Here is a 24,636-nt window from a genome sequence, read left to right as displayed (position 1 = left end):
GCGTGTTAGCTTTCTTTTACTGATTACAATACAAGCTACGCTCAACAACCATTCAGCTCTTGTCTTCAATTGTAGAGTGAATAACTATACGATGATAAAATATGAAGATTTGAAATTGTTTTTTCTGACAGAGATTGGGAGTGCTTTGGTATTTTTTAACCCTGGGCGGTGAACTCCGCTCACGGAGTTTCCTCCACTCCGTGTTACGCGGAGATACAAAAACTCCGCTTCACGTAGCAGAGTATTTTTCCTCACTTGCGTTTGTCAACGTCAAGTTGGGGACCACGTGCAAGGAAAATCAACCTACTGGCGAGATTTTTCCTCCTTCGCGATAGTCAACATCAAGTTCAGCGTCATCAACATCAGCGCCGGGACACCCCTAGGTATTTGCGCGCTTTATAAATTGTCAAACTAAACTAAACTTGGCGAGCGCGAGCGTGGAAAATCAACATCCCGGCGAGATTTCTCAACGTGGGGGGGTCAGGTTTCTCATTGCGAGTGGCCGCATATTCTCACGACAGCTGCATTGAGAAACTACCCGTTCGCGTTGAGAAAGCTGCTGCTCGAGTAAAAATCTACTTGAGCGGCGGAAAAGGAAAGCAGGGACCACTTGCACTGTGCATGGTGCCACGCGCAGCGATTGCACAGGACGGACAAGCATCCGGCACTGTGCAATCACCGCAAACTGCATTTTTCTATCGTACTGCCGCGTAGTGCAACTTCGCGAACTCCGCCCAAGGTTAGATTTTCTTTTCTCATGTGTACACAGATGTACTTTGTACTACTGTGTTTTATGCTTCCATGGTAGTAAGGTGCATGCGTGCCAAGAAAGCACCCAGATGATACTACATAGACCTCTTCACAATTGTGGCATATTACAAAGGAAGTGCGGTCTGTAGAACCACTACTACCTGTCCTATTGTTTCTCCTACAACTGCTACAAATGAGGGTCAAGTGCTGAAGGAGCTTAACTAGGTCCAGTTTTTAGAGCCATCATAACACGAGCTCTAGGGCATCAGAATCAACCACCCCACATTTGAGGCCAGGCCACCCCTACTTGGCCAATAGTCACCCTAAACAGGGGCAGTCACGGCATGCCTATAACATAGAACCATGCATGGTACATGCCACGTCCCTCACCAACCAAAAGCTATACAGGTGAGGTGCTGCACTCCCACTTTGCTACAGTGTACGTCCGCCTTAGTTCTGAAAATTCTACTCAAATATTTTGATCCTTCACCGACCAGGTTTTGGAGGAGTGCCACCTTTCTACAAATCAAGTTGGCGGCAGGGTCCACCTGGTCTTGGAAACAGACCGCCTTCCTCATATGTACACTTTCCATTAAGTTTCAGTTGACCTTTCAGAAACACTTCATTATTTTGCTTTACCATAAAGGAATGTTTCGGCTCTAGTTTGAGTCACCAACAAGAGTCCAACTATGGTGAATGGGATCTTCATAAAACCACGTACCACATCACATGTAATTATAAATCCCTTAGAGATATGAGCACTTGATGCTGCTGTGCTAACACTGCACTATCCAAAGCTACCAATCTGATCCTTTCCAGGTAGGGTTACAAAAGATGCAGTGCTTTGTATTGGCTGGCTGCCATTGTTCATCCTCTCCAAAGTTGGGTGGAAGTTGCTGTGGTCAAACTCTACAGCCGAGGGTGCCGTACAGTTTCTAAGTCCCGTCATTAGGAGAACCACTTAACAGGTGTGGTATGATGCATACTCACCGGGCATTGGAGATGAACCGGTAGGTCTCCTTCCAGTGTGACAGAAGGTCAGTCGTTTCCTCATCGTATACTCGCACGTTTAGGTACTTCAGGGACTCTGGGAAGAAGTTATCGATCTCTCGCGTCACGTTAACTATGTGACTGACCCTGGTAGAAAAAGCAGAGGGTGGGGAGAGGCATGAAATGAGAAGATGTGGGAGAAACACATAGTAGGCATGCAAGAGAAAAGGAAGATGCAAAGACTGGGAGACAAGAAATATGAATCGATTGGGTGATGGGGAAAGGAGGAGGATAATTATTTGATGGTGGGTGGAAAGAGGAAGAACCATGATTGACAGGCGACAAGAAGTTGGACCACAACTGGTTGAGAAAATGTGACAGAGAAAACTACTATTGTTGGATGATGTGAATGCTGTTTGACTGACTCCCATTGGTTGATGGTATTAGAGAATCACCAAGAATGAATGATTGAGGACTGAAGGGAGGACCACCCATGCTTGGCAGAGGATGAGGAGGATGGTCATGTATTTATTCCATCAGAACAAAATTCTTGGCTACAGACAACCGATCAGGACTGCTGGGCTCGTGTGGTCTTCTTATGACCCTGCCTGCACGAGCATTGTAAATCATACTGAACCCTCGACCACGGCCACTGGAAAGAATTTAGCATCCCTATCTGTGTGCATGTTATTTTAATGGTAGTTGCAGACTCAAGCTTCTGTTAAACATTCTCACGTTCATTGTAGGTCATCCCATCACATTTCTTCCAATAAATTAGAAATCACCACATTATGTGGCTCCACCATTCCCCACAGTTTCAGTATTATTCTCAGTGTCAGAGAACATAAAGTGTGGTAAAGATGCTGCTGGTTTAAGCATCCCCTTTCACTGCATGGAGTGAGGCTCCCAGAAAACCCTGGGTTTGCTGTGGACTTGGGGGGAGGTGGGGGAGATTTCTGGGATTGACTGAACTCTTGGCTATGGCGGAGCTGCATAGTGTCGAGTATGGGTGGCACTTTCACCAGCCAGTCATCCAGATATGGAAACAGATGAAGCTTGCATGCGCAGAGATTGTTATAACCCTGAATAGTAACACCGTGAAGTGGTAACGGGGCATATACCATAAACCTTACAGACTGGTGCGGAGCCTTTTGTATGGGGGTGTAGTTGGCAGCACAGGGTAACGCTGGCACCCTTGATGTGTGCCCCTTTTAGCAAGACAAGCCTTCAAGACCAAGCCTTTTACACAGATAAGGCGACAGGCCTGACATAGACATTCGTACCAGCCTTAATAAAGGGAGTGCGGAAGGTGGATCGCTGTTATCCAATTGAATAGCTTCTTGGCATCTAAAATGGCTGCAGCGAAGCACAATATCACAACAGTGTTTAAGTTAGTACGGACAGTAGCATTACAAGTAAGGATACGGTTGTACTGTTTAGGTCAGACTAGAATTTATACTGCTATATTAGCACTTGCTAGGGATAGCCGACACTGTCCATAGCCGGACACTTATAAGGTGGTCACTGCCATGACATCATGACTTTATGATCATGTTTGTATGAAAAGATGGGTGGATGATGGCTCAATAGTCAGCATCCTTTTCTTAGATTAATTACCTGCCATAGAAAACCATTGGGTAAGTATACCAGGGAAAAATTATTTGAAAGGTTGCGAGTAAGAATAAAGGTTATGGGTAAGAGCTATGCTAAGGTACTCATATGAAATACAAGGGTTTATGTAAAATGAAAAAAAGCAAACTGATACGTTAAGGGAGCTCACGGATGGAGGAAGAAGGCTGCTGGTAAGAGGAGAAAAAGAATAGAAAGGGTACATTTAGGTTTTATGAGTAAATATTAAAAGTGAACTTTACATTAAGGGATACGAGAGGGGCACAGGTCTCCACGTTTAAATTAATTAAATAGAAACAAGATAAATACAAATGTAACATCAAAATTTGAGGACAGAAAGTATTCACACCAAGAAGCACATGCACCTGGACCAACAATCAAGGGAGAGAGAAAGAGCAGCTGCTACAACCATCACTGAGGGATGAGGACAATCAACAGCACTTTAACTTAAGCCACTGAGCAACTTTTCCTAGGTTGCAGAGGATTGGATATAAGAGCTTTTTAATAAGATACGCTTCTCTTGAGTGGGTCACATAATTAAATGGAACATGCTCCGTAGCGAGAGGTAAAAAAGGGTGAAAAGGTGTACTATACGAGTCTAAACGTAAAGAATAATGTGTGTGCATCCTTCTTTACTCCTGAGCAATGCTCATCCATGGTAGGTTACAATCAGAGAAGGACCAACAGGGGAGCAAAGCTTCGTAGAGTTTCCAAATACCAAAGCTGAATGGTGGGGTGTGTGGGTGTGGAGAAGACTAAAGAGTTGAGGAGCATCGAGCGAACTCACCCATTCTTCTGTAGCTCTTCCAGGTTGGAGGCATTCCACTCCGAACCCTAAGTAGAGGAAACAAAATATAAGACGCCAAACCTAATCCACAATCCGATGTTCCCATGTGACACCACAAGTGATGGCAAACGGTGCATAATCTAACCCTAATTCCAAAGACTAGATCCATCTGGATAGGATCACTGAAGTCCCTCTACTTGACCATATCTACCACTCGCAGTAAAACGCGCCCTCTGTTCAACAGCAGCGCATCTCACTCCTTCGTGAACGTTCATCCCCCTCCCATCTGGTTCGCTAGGTAAGACCTATTCTTAAGATGCTTTCGTTCGCTTCATCTCCATTGCAACATTTTCTCAAGTACACCGACTCCTTGCCTTACACTGGTCATTAAAGCACTCCTGGAGTTCCTACAAAGGGTACAATTGTAGTGGCCCTTACAGCAGGCCTACACTCCCTGTGGCATGTATGGGGCAATATATGAAACACTTTCACAAGGTAACTCGCTCTCTTTTGTAATCCTGCTCCATTCCCTGGAGCATTCTTCTACCATTTCCTACATCACAACTACACCAAGATACATTCCTATGGGATTCCCAGTGACCACATGGAATTCTTTGGCGGCTGCACTAATCTCCAAGGAATGGCGTCTCTCAGCTTCTCCCAGCCCTCGTGTGTTCACAATTACAACCCCATCATGCATTTAGTCTGGTGCCAGACAAGTCCCAAATAGCAACTAGACTCTCCGCAGATCACCAGCATCTTTTCGAGAACAGGAGGCTCACCAGGGCTGGCAAGAGTTTGGTGGGTTCCAAATGGCATACATCAACAGGCCACAGCCCTACATGTTCAACCACCAATGCTCAACAGTTCTGGGACCCTGTCACTCACGAGGACTGCCACTGATTGGCTGGGCCACGGAGGGGCGCCCCTTGGACCCCTCCTCTGTATAGAGCTCTCCCGCCACTTTCGAAGCTTCAGGATGCAGCCAGGTAGAACCAGCCCAGACTCGTATTTCTGCAAGCAGCTGCTGGGTAGAAGCCGTGAGGTCTTCAGAGCCAAGGCAGAAGCTGGAGCCGCCTTACGACCATGCATTACAACACGTACCAGGTAGAGGTAGTCGAATATCCGCGACGGGCGATCCATCTGGGCTAGGATCATCAGCATCTCATTGTCGATGAACTCCTTGTACTCCTTGAGGTTGTAGTTCAAGCGACGCTCCAGCTCGTTGCGGATCTGCAGGGCAGGCGTGGGAGAGCGTTAGGAATGAGTTCATAGCGACAGAGGAATGAGCATGAGGAAGACGAGAGGTGGAAAACAGCAAGGAGAGTGGAAAAAGAAAAGTGAGGGGTAAGGAAGAGGAAACCGAAGAGTGGTACAGAGAACAGGAAGTAGCTATGAAGAGCCTGTGTTTGAAAAGAGCCTTAGAGGAGAAAGGCACGAATGCAGGGGTGAGGGAGGAAGCAAACTGAGTGCAATGAAATAAGGCAGATACTTGTGTAGGAGGTCTGTAGAGGAAGGTGAAGAGAGAAGGGGGTGTGAGTGAAGAATGAAGAGCAGAGAGAAGAGATGAGAGGGATAAATAGAGGGGAAGAAGGAAGAAAGCAAGGGGAGAAGGGAGAAAGCAAGGGGAGAAGGGAGAAAGCAAGGGAAGAAGGAAGAGAGACAGACTAGAGGTGGGGGTTAAAAGAGGAAGGAAGTGTGGAAGAAGGCAAGAAAATCTAAATTGAACAGATCTATAGACTTCACGCTTAGAGATAATTACTGCTGGGATGGTTAGGAATGAGGCGAAAGGCTGTCCCTCCTCATCTTTCCACATCATCCTCCCCTTCCTCGTCCCGACTCCTCTTCCTCAAACACCCTCCTACGTCATTGCCTCTCTCCGACCATGCGATTGCCCCCGCCACCACCAGCGCCTCACTCCGCCCTCCGCCTGCAGATCTCTCTGCACTCAGATCTGACATCAGTTGAGCTCCATTTCTGAATCCTGCTGTGGAACGGGAGTCTTGTGTTTCCTGCGCGGACTCGAGCTCCTGCCGCCAGGGGTCGGTTTCTGGAAGACCCCGAGCAGCTCGTTTTCGGTACCGGAGTAAGGAGAGGGTTGCTGGGTGTTTCTGTGGACTGAAGGCCTCATTGATGAACACATGACAAGCCAGGGGGTGTAAAAACCTGCAGCTGAACCTGCTGCCTTCTCTAACCACATCACAAGCCCAGCATTAGTGCAGCGCGGCGATGCTTGTTTGTCTGTCTATGACAACCCAGCTCAGCACTGCAGCGACACACAACATGCTAAGTGCACACACATGTTGCAAGACGAATGAGGCCTTATCTTGCGGTCAGAAGCCGTGCAACAAACTCACCACAGAGGAGTTCATTACTCCGACAGGAAGCAAATCCTTCCCTCTGGTAGAAATATAACTGGGGACGGTCAAATCTGCCGAACACACGATCATAGCCAGCCCCCCCCCCCCTACACTGTTTCAGTTCTCTAAAGGGTTTGGACACCACTTTTTCCCCACAGGTTTTAGGCATTTTGTAAAGCACTTTCTACAGCAACCAGAGTTTCCAAGCCCAGCTGAGGCCTGCAGCCAAAGGGGCCATACCTGAGGCCTCCATCCACGTCACAGCTGATGAGCAGAGACGAAGGGTGGGCCTGCAGAGTGAGTCTCTGGACGGAAGTCACCCTGTGAATGCAGCGCCCAGACAGGCACCTGTGACAAAGCATGGCTGAAGATGTGGGCACCATTTAAGAGCTTGAAAGCGTGCAGCCAAAGGATCACACCTGAGGCCTCCATTCAGGTCACAGCTGATGAGCAGAGACGAAGGGTGGGCCTGCAGAGTGAGTCTCTGGACGGAAGTCACCCTGTGAATGCAGCGCCCAGACAGGCACCTGTGACAAAGCATGGCTGAAGACGTGGGCACCATTTAGGAGCTTGAAAGCGTGCAGCCAAAGGATCACACCTGAGGCCTCCATTCAGGTCACAGCTGATGAGCAGAGATGAAGGTTGGGCCTGTAGAGCGAGTCTCTGGACGGAAGACCCAAGTCACCCTGTGAATGCAGCGCCCAGACAGGCACCTGTGACAAAGCATGGCTGAAGATGTGGGCACCATTTAAGAGCTTGAAAGCGTGCAGCCAAAGGATCACACCTGAGGCCTCCATTCAGGTCACAGCTGATGAGCAGAGATGAAGGTTGGGCCTGTAGAGCGAGTCTCTGGACGGAAGACCCAAGTCACCCTGTGAATGCAGCGCCCAGACAGGCACCTGTGACAAAGCATGGCTGAAGATGTGGGCACCATTTAAGAGCTTGAAAGCGTGCAGCCAAAGGATCACACCTGAGGCCTCCATTCAGGTCACAGCTGATGAGCAGAGATGAAGGTTGGGCCTGTAGAGCGAGTCTCTGGACGGAAGACCCAAGTCACCCTGTGAATGCAGCGCCCAGACAGGCACCTGTGCAAAGCATGGCTGAAGACGTGGGCACCATTTAGGAGCTTGAAAGCATGCAGCCAAAGGATCACACCTGAGGCCTCCATTCAGGTCACAGCTGATGAGCAGAGATGAAGGTTGGGCCTGTAGAGCGAGTCTCTGGGCGGAAGACCCAAGTCACCCTGTGAATGCAGCGCCCAGACAGGCACCTGTGCAAAGCATGGCTGAAGACGTGGGCACCATTTAGGAGCTTGAAAGCGTGCAGCCAAAGGATCACACCTGAGGCCTCCATTCAGGTCACAGCTGATGAGCAGAGATGAAGGTTGGGCCTGTAGAGCGAGTCTCTGGACGGAAGACCCAAGTCACCCTGTGAATGCAGCGCCCAGACAGGCACCTGTGACAAAGCATGGCTGAAGACGTGGGCACCATTTAAGAGCTTGAAAGCGTGCAGCCAAAGGATCACACCTGAGGCCTCCATTCAGGTCACAGCTGATGAGCAGAGATGAAGGTTGGGCCTGTAGAGCGAGTCTCTGGACGGAAGACCCAAGTCACCCTGTGAATGCAGCGCCCAGACAGGCACCTGTGCAAAGCATGGCTGAAGACGTGGGCACCATTTAGGAGCTTGAAAGCGTGCAGCCAAAGGATCACACCTGAGGCCTCCATTCAGGTCACAGCTGATGAGCAGAGATGAAGGTTGGGCCTGTAGAGCGAGTCTCTGGACGGAAGACCCAAGTCACCCTGTGAATGCAGCGCCCAGACAGGCACCTGTGCAAAGCATGGCTGAAGACGTGGGCACCATTTAGGAGCTTGAAAGCGTGCAGCCAAAGGATCACACCTGAGGCCTCCATTCAGGTCACAGCTGATGAGCAGAGATGAAGGTTGGGCCTGTAGAGCGAGTCTCTGAACGGAAGACCCAAGTCACCCTGTGAATGCAGCGCCCAGACAGGCACCTGTGACAAAGCATGGCTGAAGACGTGGGCACCATTTAAGAGCTTGAAAGCGTGCAGCCGAAGGAGCCATACCCGAGGCCTCCATCCACGTCACACCTGATTAGCAGAGATGAAGGGTGAGCCTGTAGAGCGAGTCTCTGGACGGAAGACGCCCCCCCAAGTCACCCTGTGAATGCAGCGCCCAGACAGGCACCTGTGACAAAGCATGGCTGAAGACGTGGGCACCATTTAGGAGCTTGAAGTGTGGGGTGCAACAATCCAGACCCGCTCGTGCGCATCCATCAAGGGAGAGGATGGGCTGGTGGTCCTTGCAGAGATCTGGCGCCGTCTGGAGAGCGGCTTCGCATGCATGGGGCGCCCCACACCAGCTCCCCGCCGACACCACACTCTCCAGCGGCCATTAACTCCCCCATAGTTTGGAAACGCAGACGCCATTTGGGGCTCCTGGGCACACCTTTCCTCGTTGCCCACAGCGCCTTTACCAGGCAGTCAGGACACTATGTTGCTGCAGCCAGGACCTTGTTAGGCGGGGCTAGGTTGCTCTTCAAAGGAACTATTGCTTTCCTTTGGAGTGGTTTCGAAAGATGTTGAGAAACAGAACCCTTAGATGTGTTCTCAACAGAGTCATTTTGTGGAAACAAACTTTGAACGTTTTGAAACATTTCACTTGAACTTTGTCAATAGACTGTGGGATTGTTGTTACACTTGGGAATCCTTCTAGTATCACCTCAAGTCAGAGACATTGTGCACTTACTATGTATTTATGATAATTTGTAATAGGATTGCTCACTTATGGCTAGCGGAATATTAATGCATGTTAAATGCTTTGCAGTGGCATGTGAGTCAAGCAGAAAGCAGACCTCCACCTTACCCTAATTGTCCACTTCTTTTCATGCACCCCTGCCCCCCCCCCCCCCCCCCCCCTTCTTCTTTAATCACCTTCTCTTCCGCCCACTGTGACCCTTCTGGGCAGTGGTACCTTTGTAAAAAAAACAGATACGTGCCGGGGCTCTGATCAGGAGGCACCTTGACCAGCCCATTTCTCCCGTTTGCGCCACCTAAAACAAAACCAACTACTAAATATGAAAGTGGGGCGAGGATGTGGCATGATGACCAGGGCTGCCAACTTTGGAGCTGGGGTACCAGGTTCGAGTCTCGGCGTCGGCTCAACATCTTATGATTCTGGGAAAATCACAATCTCTCCGTGCATGAATTGCGCCGCCATTGATTATTAAGTGCCGGTGCTTGGCACCGGATACCACCGGCTCAAATTAAGCACTGCTTCTGGGTCATCTGCCGTCTCTGTTTTCTCCTGCCTCGTCTTTCCGCGTCTCCTCTTTCTAATCTCCTTTCTTTCTAGGATTTCCTACTCTTTCTTCCCCCCCCCACGCCCCCACCCCCATCAATACTTCACCTCCTTGGACGTGATGCTCTCTAGGTCCGTGGTCATCATCACCTCCCGGAGCTTGGCCTTCACCGTGTGCTCGGTGATCTCGCGCTCCGACGGCCTGTTCAGAAAGAGAACAAAACGGGGGCTAGCTGTGGGGCAAGCTTGAGGTGGCAGACATGGTAGGGTCAAAAGGTCAGCATTTTGGAGGTCCAAGGAAGGAGGAGGAAGATCTGGAAAAGCAGAGAGAAGCAGGGAATGCAGTCAGGGCAGCAGGCACAAGCAAAGAGAAAACAAGCAGTGGCAAAGCCAATAGGCCCGGGTTTAAAGTGCCAACGCATGCAGCTTAAGCACATTAAAACCGGCCAAGAAATGCTGATTCCATTGAAGAGTTCCAAGTCGTTAAGTAGTCCCTCATGTAGTTCACGTCAAGCACGGGCGTGGTGGTTGAAGGATACACCCAAACACTCAATAGCATTAGGTAAGCGGACTATTCCTCTCTGCTGAGCAAAGATTTGATTGACAAAGTCTCAAGCCATTGGCTAAAAGAACCTGGTTGAAGAAAGTCTATGACTGAAAGGGGCGGACCTAAGGCACAATCTATATGTATTGTAAACCATAGCTCTGTCTGAGAGCTGGGCTGCCAAAACCTAGACCTAAGAAGGCAATCCTAGAAAAAATAAAGATTTTAGGGATGCCGATGAAATGGGAATCTACATTACAGGAGAAGTATATAGCAGAATACCAGGAAAAAAGCGTTGAAGCAATGTTTATGATCAGTATTCAGAACAGGAAGCAAGGAGGGGCTACAGGTGGCCAATGAGCAGAGGGCGTCTGACACTAGGTCCAAATTCTTTCATCTGACATTTAATTCCCTGGATGGGCAGCAGCTGTCTGAAACTCAACTCTGAGAAGACAGAAGTCCTAGTCCTTGGACCCTCCCCCGCCGTGTGGGACAACTCCTGGTGGCCCTCTGCACTCGCCATGCCTCCTACCTCCACGGACCACGCCCAAAACTCGGCATCATACTAGATTCCTCCCTCATCAAGACCTGGCAGATCAACGCCATCGCCTCCACCTGCTTCAACACCCTCTGCATCCTTCGCAAAACCATCAAGTGGTTCCCCCCCGAAGCCAGAAAGCCGGTCACCCACTCACTCATAACTAGCAGACTTGACTACGGAAATGCCCTTTACTCTGGAATCAACAAATCCCTGCTACGCAAACTCCAGACCATCCAGAACACCGCAGCCAGACTCGTCCTCGGAATTCCACAACATAAGCACAGGACTCAATACCTGCGAGACCTCCACTGGCTCCCAGTCGAGAAGAGAGTAACCTTCAAGCTACTCACCCACGCCTACAAATCCCTCCACATCAACAGACCCAAATACCTAAACAAAAGAGTCTCCTTCCATGCACCCACAAGGAACCTCCGCTCCACTGACCTCGCCCTGGCAGTAACCCCCCGCATCAGCAGAGCGGGTGGAAGAGCCTTCTCCTACATCGCAGCCAAAGCCTGGAACGAGCTCCCAGTCAACATCAGACGCTCCCCTACTCTGCACACCTTCAGGAAGAGCCTCAAGACCTGGCTCTTTGGCTGATCCGGAGCTGCACCCCGCCCGCTCCACCCCCAGCGCCTTGAGACCCTCATGGGTGAGTAGCGCGCTTCAAACCTCCGGATTGATTGATTCCCTGCCTTACGTCAGTTGCACCTTTATTCTGTCTGCATTAACTGACTCATACCGTCACTTCACATTAGACTGAGTTTTATGTTAAGCATAATATATATATATAAACATACCACCAAACTTTTTAAATCATTTCAAACCAAATTTTGTTTCTTATGGTTAAAATAAAATTTGTTGTAATTAATTGAAAATAAATGTAAGTAAAAATAAGGATTAATGTTACAATAATGTTACTTATTGTAACTATATATAAAAATTAATGTCATTCAAAACTTTACAGTTCAGATTAGCACTGATGTCACTAAAGTCAACTAAATTATTTATTTGAAAATGTAGCAAGGGTAGTTCTATGGTTTAGAACCGTTTAATTTAGTGTTTGCACAATTTATTGCAATATGTTAATTTAATAATTTTACATTTAATTAATTATTGGGTTAGCATAATAAATACAAATAGCATTACTTATTAATATAATTTAATTTGATTTACTAAACAAAGTTAGTGTTAGAACGGATTTATTCCAATATAAAATGGGTATTTCATTTACTTCAGGATTATAATAAACAACAAGTTACTTACATTCGGTAACGCGCTTTCTGATGAATACTGTAAATGACCTCAGATTCCTCACCTTTAGACTGTCCCCTAGTTGCCATACTGAAAACGGGCAGTTTCATCGCAGTGCTCCCATATTCCGCCAGATGACGCAGTTCAATCCGACCCACATTGATTTTATTCCGCCCCAAAGTGATGGAGCGGAGTCGCATAGAAGTGACACCTGCACACAGATGTCATTTTCTTGCTTGACTCTTTCCGCTACGTTGGATGTGGACCATAAAAATGTTCAGTACCAGTGTGTAGAGCTTCAATTTGGAACCTCTTGACGACTCCACAAAAAAGGGGGGCAGGGAGGCAAAGGGCAGTGAGGAATCTGCAGTTAGATAGAATATCTACCAGAAAGAGTAAGTAACTTGTTTTCTGATGGATACGTTTAAACACCGATTCCTCACCCGTAAAATAGATACCAAAGTAGAACATCCCAACATCCCAAGGTTAGGGGGGGGGGGGGGGGTGAGTCTGTGGAGTGGGCTCAGAACAAAACATCCTGCAGGACTGAATACGCAAAAGGCCTCTACCTTCGGCCTGGCTGTCCAGGGGGGTAGTGGTTCATGAACGTGTGTACTTACTCCCACATCGTGACATGGGCGATGTCAAGAACAGGTACGCCACATGCCAATATAGTGGTAGCAGCCTTGGCCCAGTGGAAGGAACCCTCAGTCCATCCGGATGCGGCTTCTTGGCCAACGTATAGCAGATCTTAGAGTCGAGAACTATCCACTTTGATAAAGTCCTTTTCTGCAGCCCCTCACCTTTCTTTGTGCCCAAGAACTCCACAAAAAACGGATCGTCCGCCTGATGCTCTTTGGTGCGACCAATGTAAAAGCTTAAGGCTCTTTTAGGGTCCAGTCAATGGAGTCGCTCTTCCTCTTTCGAGGAGTGGGCAGAGAAAAAACATTGGGAGGGCAATTGATTTCCCAGCATGAAACCTTTAGGCGCGCCAGGTTCTCAATGCCAGTGCAAATGGGGAATAAGGTGGCATGGGGCGGCTGCACCGAGAGAGCCTGGAGCTCTCTCATGGGACATGAGGGAGACCGTTTCAGAAGACAATGAGCAGCTGTGCATTGGCTCGGAGGGGGTGCACATGAAAAATATCAGGACTGAATTTAGATCCCACTGTTTGGCTGAGAACGTGTATTAAATATTTACTCGGGAACAAGTAACTTAAAAAAGATAGTTGGTCCAGCAACAGCTGAAAGGCCTGACAAATAACCTTTAATAGTGCCCACTGAAAGGCCCCGCTGGACCAAAGACATGATAATTAATAAAATATCCAACAGTTTGGCTTGCGAAGTGTCTGAATTAAGGACTTAATACCAGGCCACAAATTTGTCCACAAGGTAAATGGGCATCACAGACAGATGCCTGGCAGCAAGGGTGACATTCCATTCACAGCTTCAATGCACATTGAATGCAGGTAACTGCTGATGCTCAATCTCCGCGCATGGATGTGTAGGTTGCACACGTCTGGGTGCAGAACCCTGCCCTACTGCTGCAACAGAAGACCCTCCCAAAGGGGTAGCCTGACCTGGGGAACAGATGCTCAGGCCAAGAAGTGCCAAATACTACACTCTCCTGGCCCCATCCGGAGACACTAGGATGACTTGGGTCTGGTTATTCCGAATCTTCTTCCAAACACTGGGCAGGAGAGGCAGAGGAAGAGGAAGAAAGGAATACAGGAGTCCTGTGCTTCACTGTAGCCTGGATGAGTCTTTGAAGGAGTGTTCCAGGGAACTCCAACGTGAAGACATTTTGACAATGCCAGATGGTTCATGATTAGAAAGATGCCCCGATGCTTCAGCCAACTCCAGGGGTGCAGAGCCTCATAGCACAGGACCCAGGACCCTACACCATCCTGCTTGTTTCAGCACCACATGTTAGTGGTGTTATCCATGAAAACCTACATCAGCCTTCCCTTGATGGGCGGCAAAAAGGCCTTCGATGCCAAACGGATGGCCTGCAGCTATAGTCCTCTGATCGGCATTTGTGTATTAATGGCCTCAACCCTTTTCCCAAAAGGGATAAACTGACTACAGTGGAAGCAGAGGGGGCCTGGTGTGGTCTAGAAGCCAAACCTCTAGAATAGCCCTGGAGGGACAGTAGCTGATGAGTGAACTGTCTGGCAGAGGTTGAAAGGCCCAAAGGGCATGCCGTGGCCTGGATTTCCTTGAAGTGCTCCAGGGTGGAGTCAGCTTTTTCGCCAGAAAGGCGGGCTCCATCAAAAGGCATATCCATGAGGGATGCTGGTACATCTCATAAAAACCTGAGAATCAACCAGTGCAGACGGGTCACCCCAGACAAATCGACAGAATCTAGACTAGCCCCCCGAATTACATATTTGGCAGCATCCTGACTATCTTGAATAGTTTGGCCCTGGATTCTTCAACGACCACCAGCAAGATCTGCTGCTCGTGTCGAGGAAAGCATGGCCATAATGGCTTTACAGACCACTGGCATTGAATAACCTCACAACTTCTTATCAGGGGAGTTCGTGGGGAATGAATTAGGATTCAACTTGGTGGTGGAAACCTGGACCATCAAACTCCCAGAGTATGATGCAGCTTAAAAAAAGCAGGGACCCCAGGCGCCGGTCTTTGGAGTCTGCCCACCTGCCTGTTCAGTGGTGGTCGAAGGCAAGGTTTAGACCAGCTGTCCATAGGGTGTCCATATGGACTTCAATGAACAGTAGTAAGGGCTCAGAAGCAGATGATCTCTTCAGTAAGCACATTTGTTTTAACCTCAACAGAAGGACGTTGTAAACCAAGACCTCAGCAGAACGTCTGATGACTACAGCAAAGGAAGTTCTCTGTTCTGTTGGCAGCCCAAGGGGGGTTATCAACCCTGTATCGGGAGACAGTAGCACACACACTGGCCTCTTGTAAATCCATATATAAATTGCATTCATCAAAATGTGGGGATAACACTGTCATCTCCACAAGGCAGGCAACTATGGTCAGAGTCGGAACTGAAAAGCCGAGGGAGCAACTGAGAACGGCTCCATGACAGCAGGAGTGTTTTGACAGAATCAGATTGCACGGGAACCAGGTGTGCTGAAGCGGAGTCAGAGTGCAACCTTGGTCAGGATCAAGACAGACTCAGCTTGGGGTCAGAATCAGCAGGGGCCCACCATTGGACTGGTGTTGACAAAGAAGGGACCGGTGCAGGTCTCAACCCATGCTCCGATGTCGCCAAGGGCAGATCTGGTGACGGTAAGCCGAATGGAGGACCATGTAGATTCTTGTGGTGCAAAGGTGTGTCAGAGTGACCTGGAAGTGTTCCAAAAATACACAGCATGGTCCCCCTAAAGGCCTTGACCTGCGACAGCATCGCCAATGGCCTGGGAAACATGCAACTAACTGTGGAATCAGAGATCAGGAGTGAGATCGAGCGGCACCTTGATGCACTTGAAACTTCTCTTTAGATATAGTGCTGGGATATCCCTATTAACTGTGGAATCAGCTCCTCAATCAGAGATCGGGAGTGAGATCAAGCGGCACCCTGATGCGCTTTAAACTTCTCTTTAGGGATGTCCCTTTTAACTGTGGAATCAGCTCCTCAATCAGAGATCGGGAGTGAGATCGAGCGGCACCCTGATGCGCTTGAAACTTCTCTTTAGATAGATGGTGCTTGGATGTCCCAATTAACTCTGGAATCAGCTCCTCAATCAGAGATCGGGAGTGAGATCAAGCGGCACCCTGATGCGCTTTAAACTTCTCTTTAGGGATGTCCCTTTTAACTGTGGAATCAGCTCCTCAATCAGAGATCGGGAGTGAGATCGAGCGGCACCCTGATGCGCTTGAAACTTCTCTTTAGATAGATGGTGCTTGGATGTCCCAATTAACTGTGGAATCAGCTCCTCAATCAGAGATCGGGAATGAGATCAAGCGGCACCCTGATGCGCTTGAAACTTCTCTTTAGGGATGTCCCTATTAACTGTGGAATCAGCTCCTCAATCAGAGATCGGGAGTGAGATCAAGTGGCACCTTGATATGCTTGAAACTTCTCTTTAGATAGAAAGTGCCGGGATAGGGCTGAGTCTCGCTTCACCTTCTTGCATTTCTGTTTTGACTTTAATTTACTAGATGACCTTGACCTTGAAGAGGACGGCTGCCAGATCGGCCTCGAGAATGGGAACAGGTTGCCACTCAACTTAGAGTGGAGCTTGCCCAGCGTCTGTCAATGTTCTGTGACGTACTGCTTCAATTTGTAGTCCCAAATCACCTTTGGGTGCATGTGGGCCCACTCCTCAAACAAATGCATGTTGAGCCTTGAGGCCAAACATGAGAGGCACACCTAGAGTGAGTCTGTCTCTGACATCTGTTTATGACAGTCACGGCGCGGTCTGAACCCTGCAGTTGTAGGTGGGGACATTGTTCCCTGGCAAACTGGAATTCAGATTGGAAAACTCATTAAACTGACAAAAAAAAGATAGCGAATCTCCGGATCTGCGTTCAAGGGTTTGGAAAGAAAGAAATGGTCGTCTGCACGCAGGAGCAGTACGTACACTTGGCTCCGCCTCATGTCTGGAGTGGAAAAAAGTCAAGGTGGAGCTGCATGGTGTCAACTGGTGACTAGCGGGATCACTTATGAAAAGTTTCAGATCCAGTCTGGCACCTTGAGGATATTCTAAAGGAATCAAAGAGACATGAAGCTCAGGAACACAGCATTAGGACAATGTTTAAGGCTGGCAATGGGGATTAGGAGAAGGTAGTATGAAGTAAAGGATATGAAGAAAAGGTCATTTCCATGTAAGGGATAGGTCAGGGATGTAATTGCAGGATAAGATAAAGAGACTAAGCACATATGACTGAATGGAGACGTCAATTTAAAGAGCTTGGATTAGACTTCCAGCACACTGAACCATCGCCAGACCATATAACTGGGAGCAGCACTTCCATCTAAAGAGGCCGGATTAGACTTCCAGCAGTACACCTTCACCAGACCCTGTATCTAGGAGTAGCACCTCTATCTAAAAAGCTAGGAATAGACTTCCTGCATACTGGACCTTCACCAGACCCTGTATCCAGGAGCAGCACCTCTATCTAAAGAGCAAGGATTAGACTCCAAGCACACTGGGCCTTCACCAGACCCTGTATCCAGGAGCAGCACTTCTATTCAAAGAGTTAGGCTCAGACTTCCTGCATACTGGACCTTCACCAGACCCTGTATCCAGGAGCAGCACCTCTATCTAAAGAGCAAGGATTAGACTCCCAGCACACTGAACCTTCGCCAGACCCTGTATCCAGGAGCAGCACCTCTATCTAAAGAGCTAGGAATAGACTCCCAGCACACTCAACCTTCACAAGACCCTGTATCCAGGAGCAGCACCTCTATCTAAAGAGCTAGGGATAGACTTCCTACACACTGGACCTTCACCAGACCCTGTATCCAGGAGCAGCACCTCTATCTAAAGAGCTAGGATTAGACTCCAAGCACACTGGGCCTTCACCAGACCCTGTATCCAGGAGCAGCACTTCTATTCAAAGAGTTAGGCTCAGACTTCCTGCACACTGGACCTTTATCCAGGAGCAGCACCTCTATCTAAAGAGCTAGGAATAGACTCCAAGCACACTGGGCCTTCACCAGACCCTGTATCCAGGAGCAGCACTTCTATCCAAAGAGTTAGGAATAGAGTTCCTGCACACTGGACCTTCACCAGACCCTGCATCCAGGAGCAGCACTTCTATCCAAATAGTTAGGCTCAGACTTCCTGCACACTGGACCTTCACCAGACCTTTATCCAGGAGCAGCACCTCTATCTAAAGAGCTAGGATTAGACTCCAAGCACACTGGGCCTTCACCAGACCCTGTATCCAGGAGCAGCACCTCTATCTAAAGAGCTAGGAATAGACTCCCAGCACACTGGACCTTCACCAGACCCTGTATCCAGGAGCAGCACCTCTATCTAAAGAGCTAGGGATAGACTTCCTACACACTGGACCTTCACCAGACCCTGTATCCAGGAGCAGCACCTCTATCTAAAGAGCTAGGATTAGACTCCAAGCACACTGGGCCTTCACCAGACCCTGTATCCAGGAGCAGCACTTCTATTCAAAGAGTTAGGCTCAGACTTCCTGCACACTGGACCTTTATCCAGGAGCAGCACCTCTATCTAAAGAGCTAGGAATAGACTTCCTGCACACTGGGCCTTCACCAGACCCTGTATCCAGGAGCAGCACCTCTATCTAAAGAGCTAGGATTAGACTCCAAGCACACTGGGCCTTCACCAGACCCTGTATCCAGGAGCAGCACTTCTATCCAAAGAGTTAGGAATAGACTTCCTGCACACTGGACCTTCACCAGACCCTGCATCCAGGAGCAGCACTTCTATCCAAATAGTTAGGCTCAGACTTCCTGCACACTGGACCTTCACCAGACCTTTATCCAGGAGCAGCACCTCTATCTAAAGAGCTAGGATTAGACTCCAAGCACACTGGGCCTTCACCAGACCCTGTATCCAGGAGCAGCACCTCTATCTAAAGAGCTAGGATTAGACTCCAAGCACACTGAACCTTCGCCAGACCCTGTATCAAGGAGCAGCACCCCTATCTAAAGAGCTAGGATTAGACTCCAAGCACACTGGGCCTTCACCAGACACTGTATCCAGGAGCAGCACTTATATCCAAAGAGTTAGGCTCAGACTTCCAGCACAGTGAACCTTCACCAGACCTTTATCCAGGAGCAGCACTTCTCCGAGCACACTGGACCTTCACCAGACCCTTTTCCCAGGAGCAGCACCTCTATCCAAAGAGTTAGGCTCAGACTTCCAGCACTGTGAACCTTCACCAGACCTTTATCCAGGAGCAGCACCTCTAGCTAAGAGCTAGGATGAGATGTCCACTCCACTGAACCTTTGTCGAAGTGCAGTACTTCAAGCTAAAGAGCTAGGATAGACGTCCAGTCCACCGACCCTGAACCAGCACCTGTATCCAGGAGAAGCGCCTACACCTAAAGAGTGATGGTTAGACTCCAGCGCACTGAACCTAGACCAGAGTGCTGAGCCGAGGATCAGGTCATAGGTCCAAGGTATTGAGAAAAAAATCCTAATCTGCTGAACCTGAGGCAGGAGCTCAATCAAGGAATAGAACAAGACCGAGAGCAATACCTTGATAACCAGAATTTCACTGCAAAGAGCTAGCCCCAGGATATTAATGCAGCGGCCGAAGAGAATCCCGATTGATCAATCTAGGACAGGACAATGATTCAATAGTGAAACAAAATATCAGAGTGAAGGCTTCATCCCTCAAAAGATATCCTTGGAGAGGAGGAAGGCCGATGCAACTTTGATTCGGTTACACAACTTTTCATTCACGGGGAGACGTGCTGTTATAGCAGAAGAAAAAATCATTAAACTCAGAACATCACTACCTAGAACATTAAATGATCCCAGGAAGAAGGGATGAAAGGCTGCCCACTACTAGGTAAAAGGTGTACGGAGCAATGCTGGCATGGATCTAAGCGAGAGATTATTAGTTTAAAGGCAGAGGAAGGCTAGCAAAACCCGCGTATAAACAAGTAAAGAGCTGCTGTGAAGAACTGCATAGAGAGGACACCATCGTCTGTGACGGACAAACCCCACTCTTTATCTTAATAGGTAAAGAACCTGCCTGGCCTGCACCTCTCAGGCTTTAACAAACTGTATTTTTAGTGGAATGACCCACTTAGCTTAGCCTCTCTGGGTCCAAACACTATGGAAATAAGGCACTGCATGGGACAGTATATACTGGTTCAAATGTCAACCACATCAAAGTAGAACCTCCTGTGACCTGTGTGGGAAGTGCAAACAATGCCAGAGACGAATAAGATTGTTAATAAAGGGAGGAGGAACCCAGCGAGTGCTGCCCCTCATTCAGGCTGATGGAGTCCCCCCTTAGATCAGATTTTTCTTGGTCAGGGATCAGGCTTGGCACACACAGGGATGGGCAGGAGTGGAAAAGCAGGTAGCATGCTCTGTCCCTTGGAACACATTGTGTGGCTCACAAGTTGGGAGTCCACAACTTGGAGCATCGATTGACCAGTCTACGTCTCACATGTTGGTGCACAGTGCCAAACTTGACCATCTTAAATTGTGCCCGCTGACTTTAAAGAGATCTTATTCCTTTAAAGTCCCAAGTGTGCCTTATGTTTGGCAGCCTCCATCTAGAAATTTTTGGCCATGGACTTGATTTTCCATTATCAAAAGAGGTGGAGCACTTTGAACGCTCACCCGCCCCCTGATATGAGAGCACATGCAGCGCCTCAAGTAGGCTAGTAGGATTGTCAAGGCACTGGAAGAAATACACAGGGTGTCAATAAAATGTCCGAGGGCAGAGCTTCAGAAAGCTACATGGAGGACTTCTGTTCCAAGAACTGCTCAATGATGTTAGTAGTGAGGTGCGACAGATAGAAAGAAGGTATACTGACTGCTCCGTGAAGAAGGAGGGGGAGTCGGGCCGCACAGAAAGCAGGTCAGACATGGCCGTCCACTCATTGATACAGCTCTGGTCAGAAGCGATGGCGGCTTCGTAGTGCTGCACCCAGCCCAGGGCGCTGCTTGCTGGGAAGTGGTTGTGATGGAAGGCAGACTCGCAGGCCTTGTGTAGCACCTGCATCATGGACCTGTGCAGAGAACAGCAAAAGAAACAACAGATGAGTCAACTAGGAACTTCCCAAGCAGACTTCAAAGTCTACACTGGTGTCAGTGGTGGCTGTGAGGTCAACTCAGCCAGTGGAGAATATCTGACTGAGCTTCATGTGGTGAAGAGAAAGGTGGTAAGACTCCAAACACTCACTCAGCTCCAGCAAGTACGTGAGGAGGTGGTAAGAACTCTCAGGGACCGGGGGGGAGAACATGTCACTGACTTCCTTCAGTAGAAAGGGACGGGTTCTCTGGGCCCTTCAAAGAGGGAAGGGGGCTGGATCGACTAACTCATCCTGTTTGCTGGGAGGTGGTGTGGAATATGCTTGCTGAACCCCCCTGTTGGTGGGTGAAGTGAGATCACCTTCGCTCCTCTTTGAAGCGGAGGGAAATGAGGGTACATGGAATCCTTGAGTTGGTTTCTCCTAGGATTGTGGGTGGTTCTAAGGAGGGTCAGGAAGACTTGAAGAGCTCCTCGGGGTTGTAGGAGCCCTTCAGCTCACCGCTTAATTGTAATGGGGAGAAAAAGCGTGATTCACTCAACAGCTCTGACTGAAGGGGCACAAGAAGGAAAACAGGGAGGGAGAGGGTGAGAGGGGACACCTCTTAAGGGGGTACAGAAGGAATGGCTCACGAGGGCCAATGCGGGCTGGTGAAGCACAGAGCATCTCGGGGGGGGGGGGGGGGGGGGTGCAACAAACTCCCCGAGACCCTCAGAAGGCATGAGAGGGAACGACTCATGAGGCCGTTGGAGGAGAGAGTGGGGAAAGAGGGAACATTCCACTGAGCTCCTGAAGAGTGAGGAGGGAACTAGTCAATCCACTCCTCCACACTGGGAGGCAAAACTATGGCTTATGGTTGGAGAGAGGATCCCAAACATCACAGAGGAACAAACACCCCCTCAAACTTTGCAGTCAACTTCACCTGTCATGGGACTCACCACATAGTTTGGACAGAGATGGGCTTGAAAATGCGCGTCACATCATCGGAGGTCACACTGAAACCGCTACAGAAACAGAAAATGGAATTACAAGGGGTTAGTACGTGTGCATTCCTGGAGCCTACTGAAGTGGCGGCACTCGTGTAGGGGTGTCTGGGCTCGCGCTAAGAAGGAGGGCAGGTTCGGTTACAAGGCGGTGGTTGTAGGCTGCCCACCATGAGAGAAGGCGGAGAGGTATGACTGTGGATGTGTGCCCCGTCTGAGGCTGGTGTGACAGATGGAATAACGAAAGTTGTAAATAATCTTACAGATGAGATTAAATACCCCACACATACGCCCCTGAGTATGGCATTATGTATTGCTTTGAGTAGGTGTTATTTAATTATACTGCTCGTTTGAGATGTTATCAATTTGTATTAGACATAAGCATTGCATTTGGTGCGCAGGTTATGGTTCCTTTGCCTGTTGTGCTGGTTGTGAATTGTGGTCCTAATAATAGTTTGACAATTTTAGTGGCTTTTTGGTTTTATTTGTAACCATAGCCTACACCTTACCTGTTTTTTTTAACAGAATTTGGGGTTTCTTAAAAACATACATTTAGGTGTTAGAACCAAAGCTAACCCTAACGTCCCTTTAACCTTTCATTTTTACAGTGAATTTCTGAGATTTGTAATGGTCATCTACCACACCAAAGAGTTGTCTGTGCCTTCGGTTGTGTGCAGCAGGTGTTGGCCAACAGGCAGGCACTGCTCTCGCCCCACCACAGGTGGCAGCCCCGGGTGTTTGCCCAGCCTCTGCACCCAACCTGCCACAGGCAGACCACCACCACACACACAGCCTTCAGCCATGCACAGCAGGGGTTTGCTACAGGGCCTGGCCTTTGGTAAGGCCCCGCTGCAGGGGTTGGGATCCCTCACGGACCCATGGACCTGCTGCGGATCTAGCTCCAGATCGACAGATCCCGAGGAGGCTCCAACAAGGAATCCAGACACTTGCTGGGGGTTTGTGCTCCTCTGGGAGCTGAACCCTGTCAGAGAGATCTCCGGACCTCTTGTTTTTATTTTGCCGCCAAGTGTTATTTCTTGTGGACACCAACTTCCGAACTCCAGAAGTGCCCTCCTGAGCCAGGTGTCAGGAGACGCTGCCCCTGCCCCATTGACGGTTTTCAATTTATTCTTCAGGACTCGAGGGCCAAGGGCTGTCATGGCAGCTGCAGCAGACTTTACGCGGCTGCAGGGAGCCAATCAGAGCTTTGGATCCGGCTTTGAGTTTTCAAACATGAAATGGCTGATGGGAGAAAAAGCTCCCTCGTCCGATCAGATTTGATATTTTGTTTATTTTTTAATTTTGGGTCTTTGGAAGGTCTACAACCCTCGGTCCTCAGGCCGCATTAGATTAACAATACAGTTGTCTCTGACCCATAACCCATTGAAACCCACTGAAAATGTTTCAAACTAAGTTCGCAAAAGCCCCTGGATGGATTTACACCAAACCAAATTCTACTTTCAAGCTTAGTTGGTGTAATTACATTCTTCATTTTTTTCTTCTTTGGAGAACGAAAACTCCTCTGGGAATTGTGATGGGAAATACACCTTTTTAGGTCTCGCCTACGCAGCGCACATGCGCTGATTAGGAGACCTTTAGCCGTCGTACAGCTTTTTCCAAGCATAATACTCGTGCTTGTGGCGGCATACAGCTTGCGGGAGTGCGCAGCAGCGTGCCACAAGCACAAGTGTGTGCTTTGAAAAAGAGCAAACAGCTGCTGCTTGTGTTTCAGTGCTTGTTTGCTTTTCTGTCTCTCTACCCATCGGTCTCTCGTCTCCTTTTGTTTTACCAATCTAGCGTCTATTCTATGATTTATTTTACTTTCTCGCCATCTTTTCTCCCTGTTCTCTGCTTAAGCCACAATTTCTCTCTCATTCTTTTCATATGTAATTACACTAGCCTTCCCTGCTCTCTCCGGTCATTTTTTCGGGAGTTCACTTCCTCTTTTTCTTGCATTTTCTCTAATTCCCTCCACCTGTTTATCTTTATTTCAACTTTTCTCTGTGTATCTCGCTATTTCCTCCTTTCACTTTCTGCCCCCCCCTTCTCTCTCCATTTCTCTCTGTCTCACGCCCTCTCCAGCTTCTAGTCGGCACTCCCTTATGTTCCTTTCTGTTCAACATTCTTCCTTCTCTTTTCTGAAACTCTGATCTTCATTGAAGGTTTTCGCGACCCCTCCATGCCCGATCACAGTTTCTCCTCTGTATCTGCCCCTTGCGGCTTTTATTCTTGTCCCCCCAACTTTATACTCTTCTTCTCAAGCCCCCTTTCCCTACATTTTCCTTTTTCTTGTTTCTCTATTCTCCGTCCTCTTTGGTTCTCTGTATCTCTCCAACCAGCGATCTTCCCTCTCTCTCACCTTCATCCCACGCTTGCACTTTCTTCCTGCACACCCTGTCTTTCATACACATTTTAGTGTCTCTCCACTGCTTTGTGAACCTTTCACAGTGCGCAGGGGGGTATGGGGAAGAAGAAAGGGGGTGAGCAAAAGGCCTGGGAGAGATATTGAGGAATGGGGGAAGAGAAGAGAGGCCAGAGGGAGCATATGTGACTGGAAGGAAGTGGCCGGGTGTGCCGAGAGGTACAGAGGCCGCGAGAAGGGGGTGAAAGGCGAGATACGAGCGGGTCAGCAACGGGAAGACATGTGGGGGCGAAGTGGCACAGGGATATATAGAGACGGACCTGGGGAGGCCGACGGGCAGGGGAGCAGGGGCAGAAGGGGTGATCAGAGGGGTGGGAAGGTGAAAGAGAGGGGGTGAGTGGGTGAAATGGGGAGAAGGTGGGAGGGAAAGTGGCGAAGAGGAGAACAGG

At 48.9% G+C, this 24,636-nt stretch overlaps 1 protein-coding gene across 1 annotated transcript in view; it reads right to left on the bottom strand.

Moving 5' to 3' along the window:
• Positions 1 to 24,636, bottom strand: part of SSH3 (slingshot protein phosphatase 3) — a 207,182-nt gene that overhangs the window by 15,820 nt on the left and 166,726 nt on the right. The window contains exons 6-11 of the mRNA XM_085651623.1: positions 21,781 to 21,846; positions 20,627 to 20,821; positions 9,942 to 10,035; positions 5,261 to 5,389; positions 4,157 to 4,203; positions 1,741 to 1,887 (exon numbers count right to left, since the gene is read on the bottom strand). Of these exons, the coding sequence (XP_085507749.1) occupies positions 1,741 to 1,887; positions 4,157 to 4,203; positions 5,261 to 5,389; positions 9,942 to 10,035; positions 20,627 to 20,821; positions 21,781 to 21,846 (678 nt within the window). The remainder of the gene's footprint in view (positions 1 to 1,740; positions 1,888 to 4,156; positions 4,204 to 5,260; positions 5,390 to 9,941; positions 10,036 to 20,626; positions 20,822 to 21,780; positions 21,847 to 24,636) is intronic.

Source organism: Triturus cristatus, chromosome 4_1 (genome assembly GCF_964204655.1).
Source record: "Triturus cristatus chromosome 4_1, aTriCri1.1, whole genome shotgun sequence".
NCBI classification, from domain to species: domain Eukaryota; kingdom Metazoa; phylum Chordata; class Amphibia; order Caudata; family Salamandridae; genus Triturus; species Triturus cristatus.
This window is presented reverse-complemented; position numbering and strand designations above follow the sequence as displayed.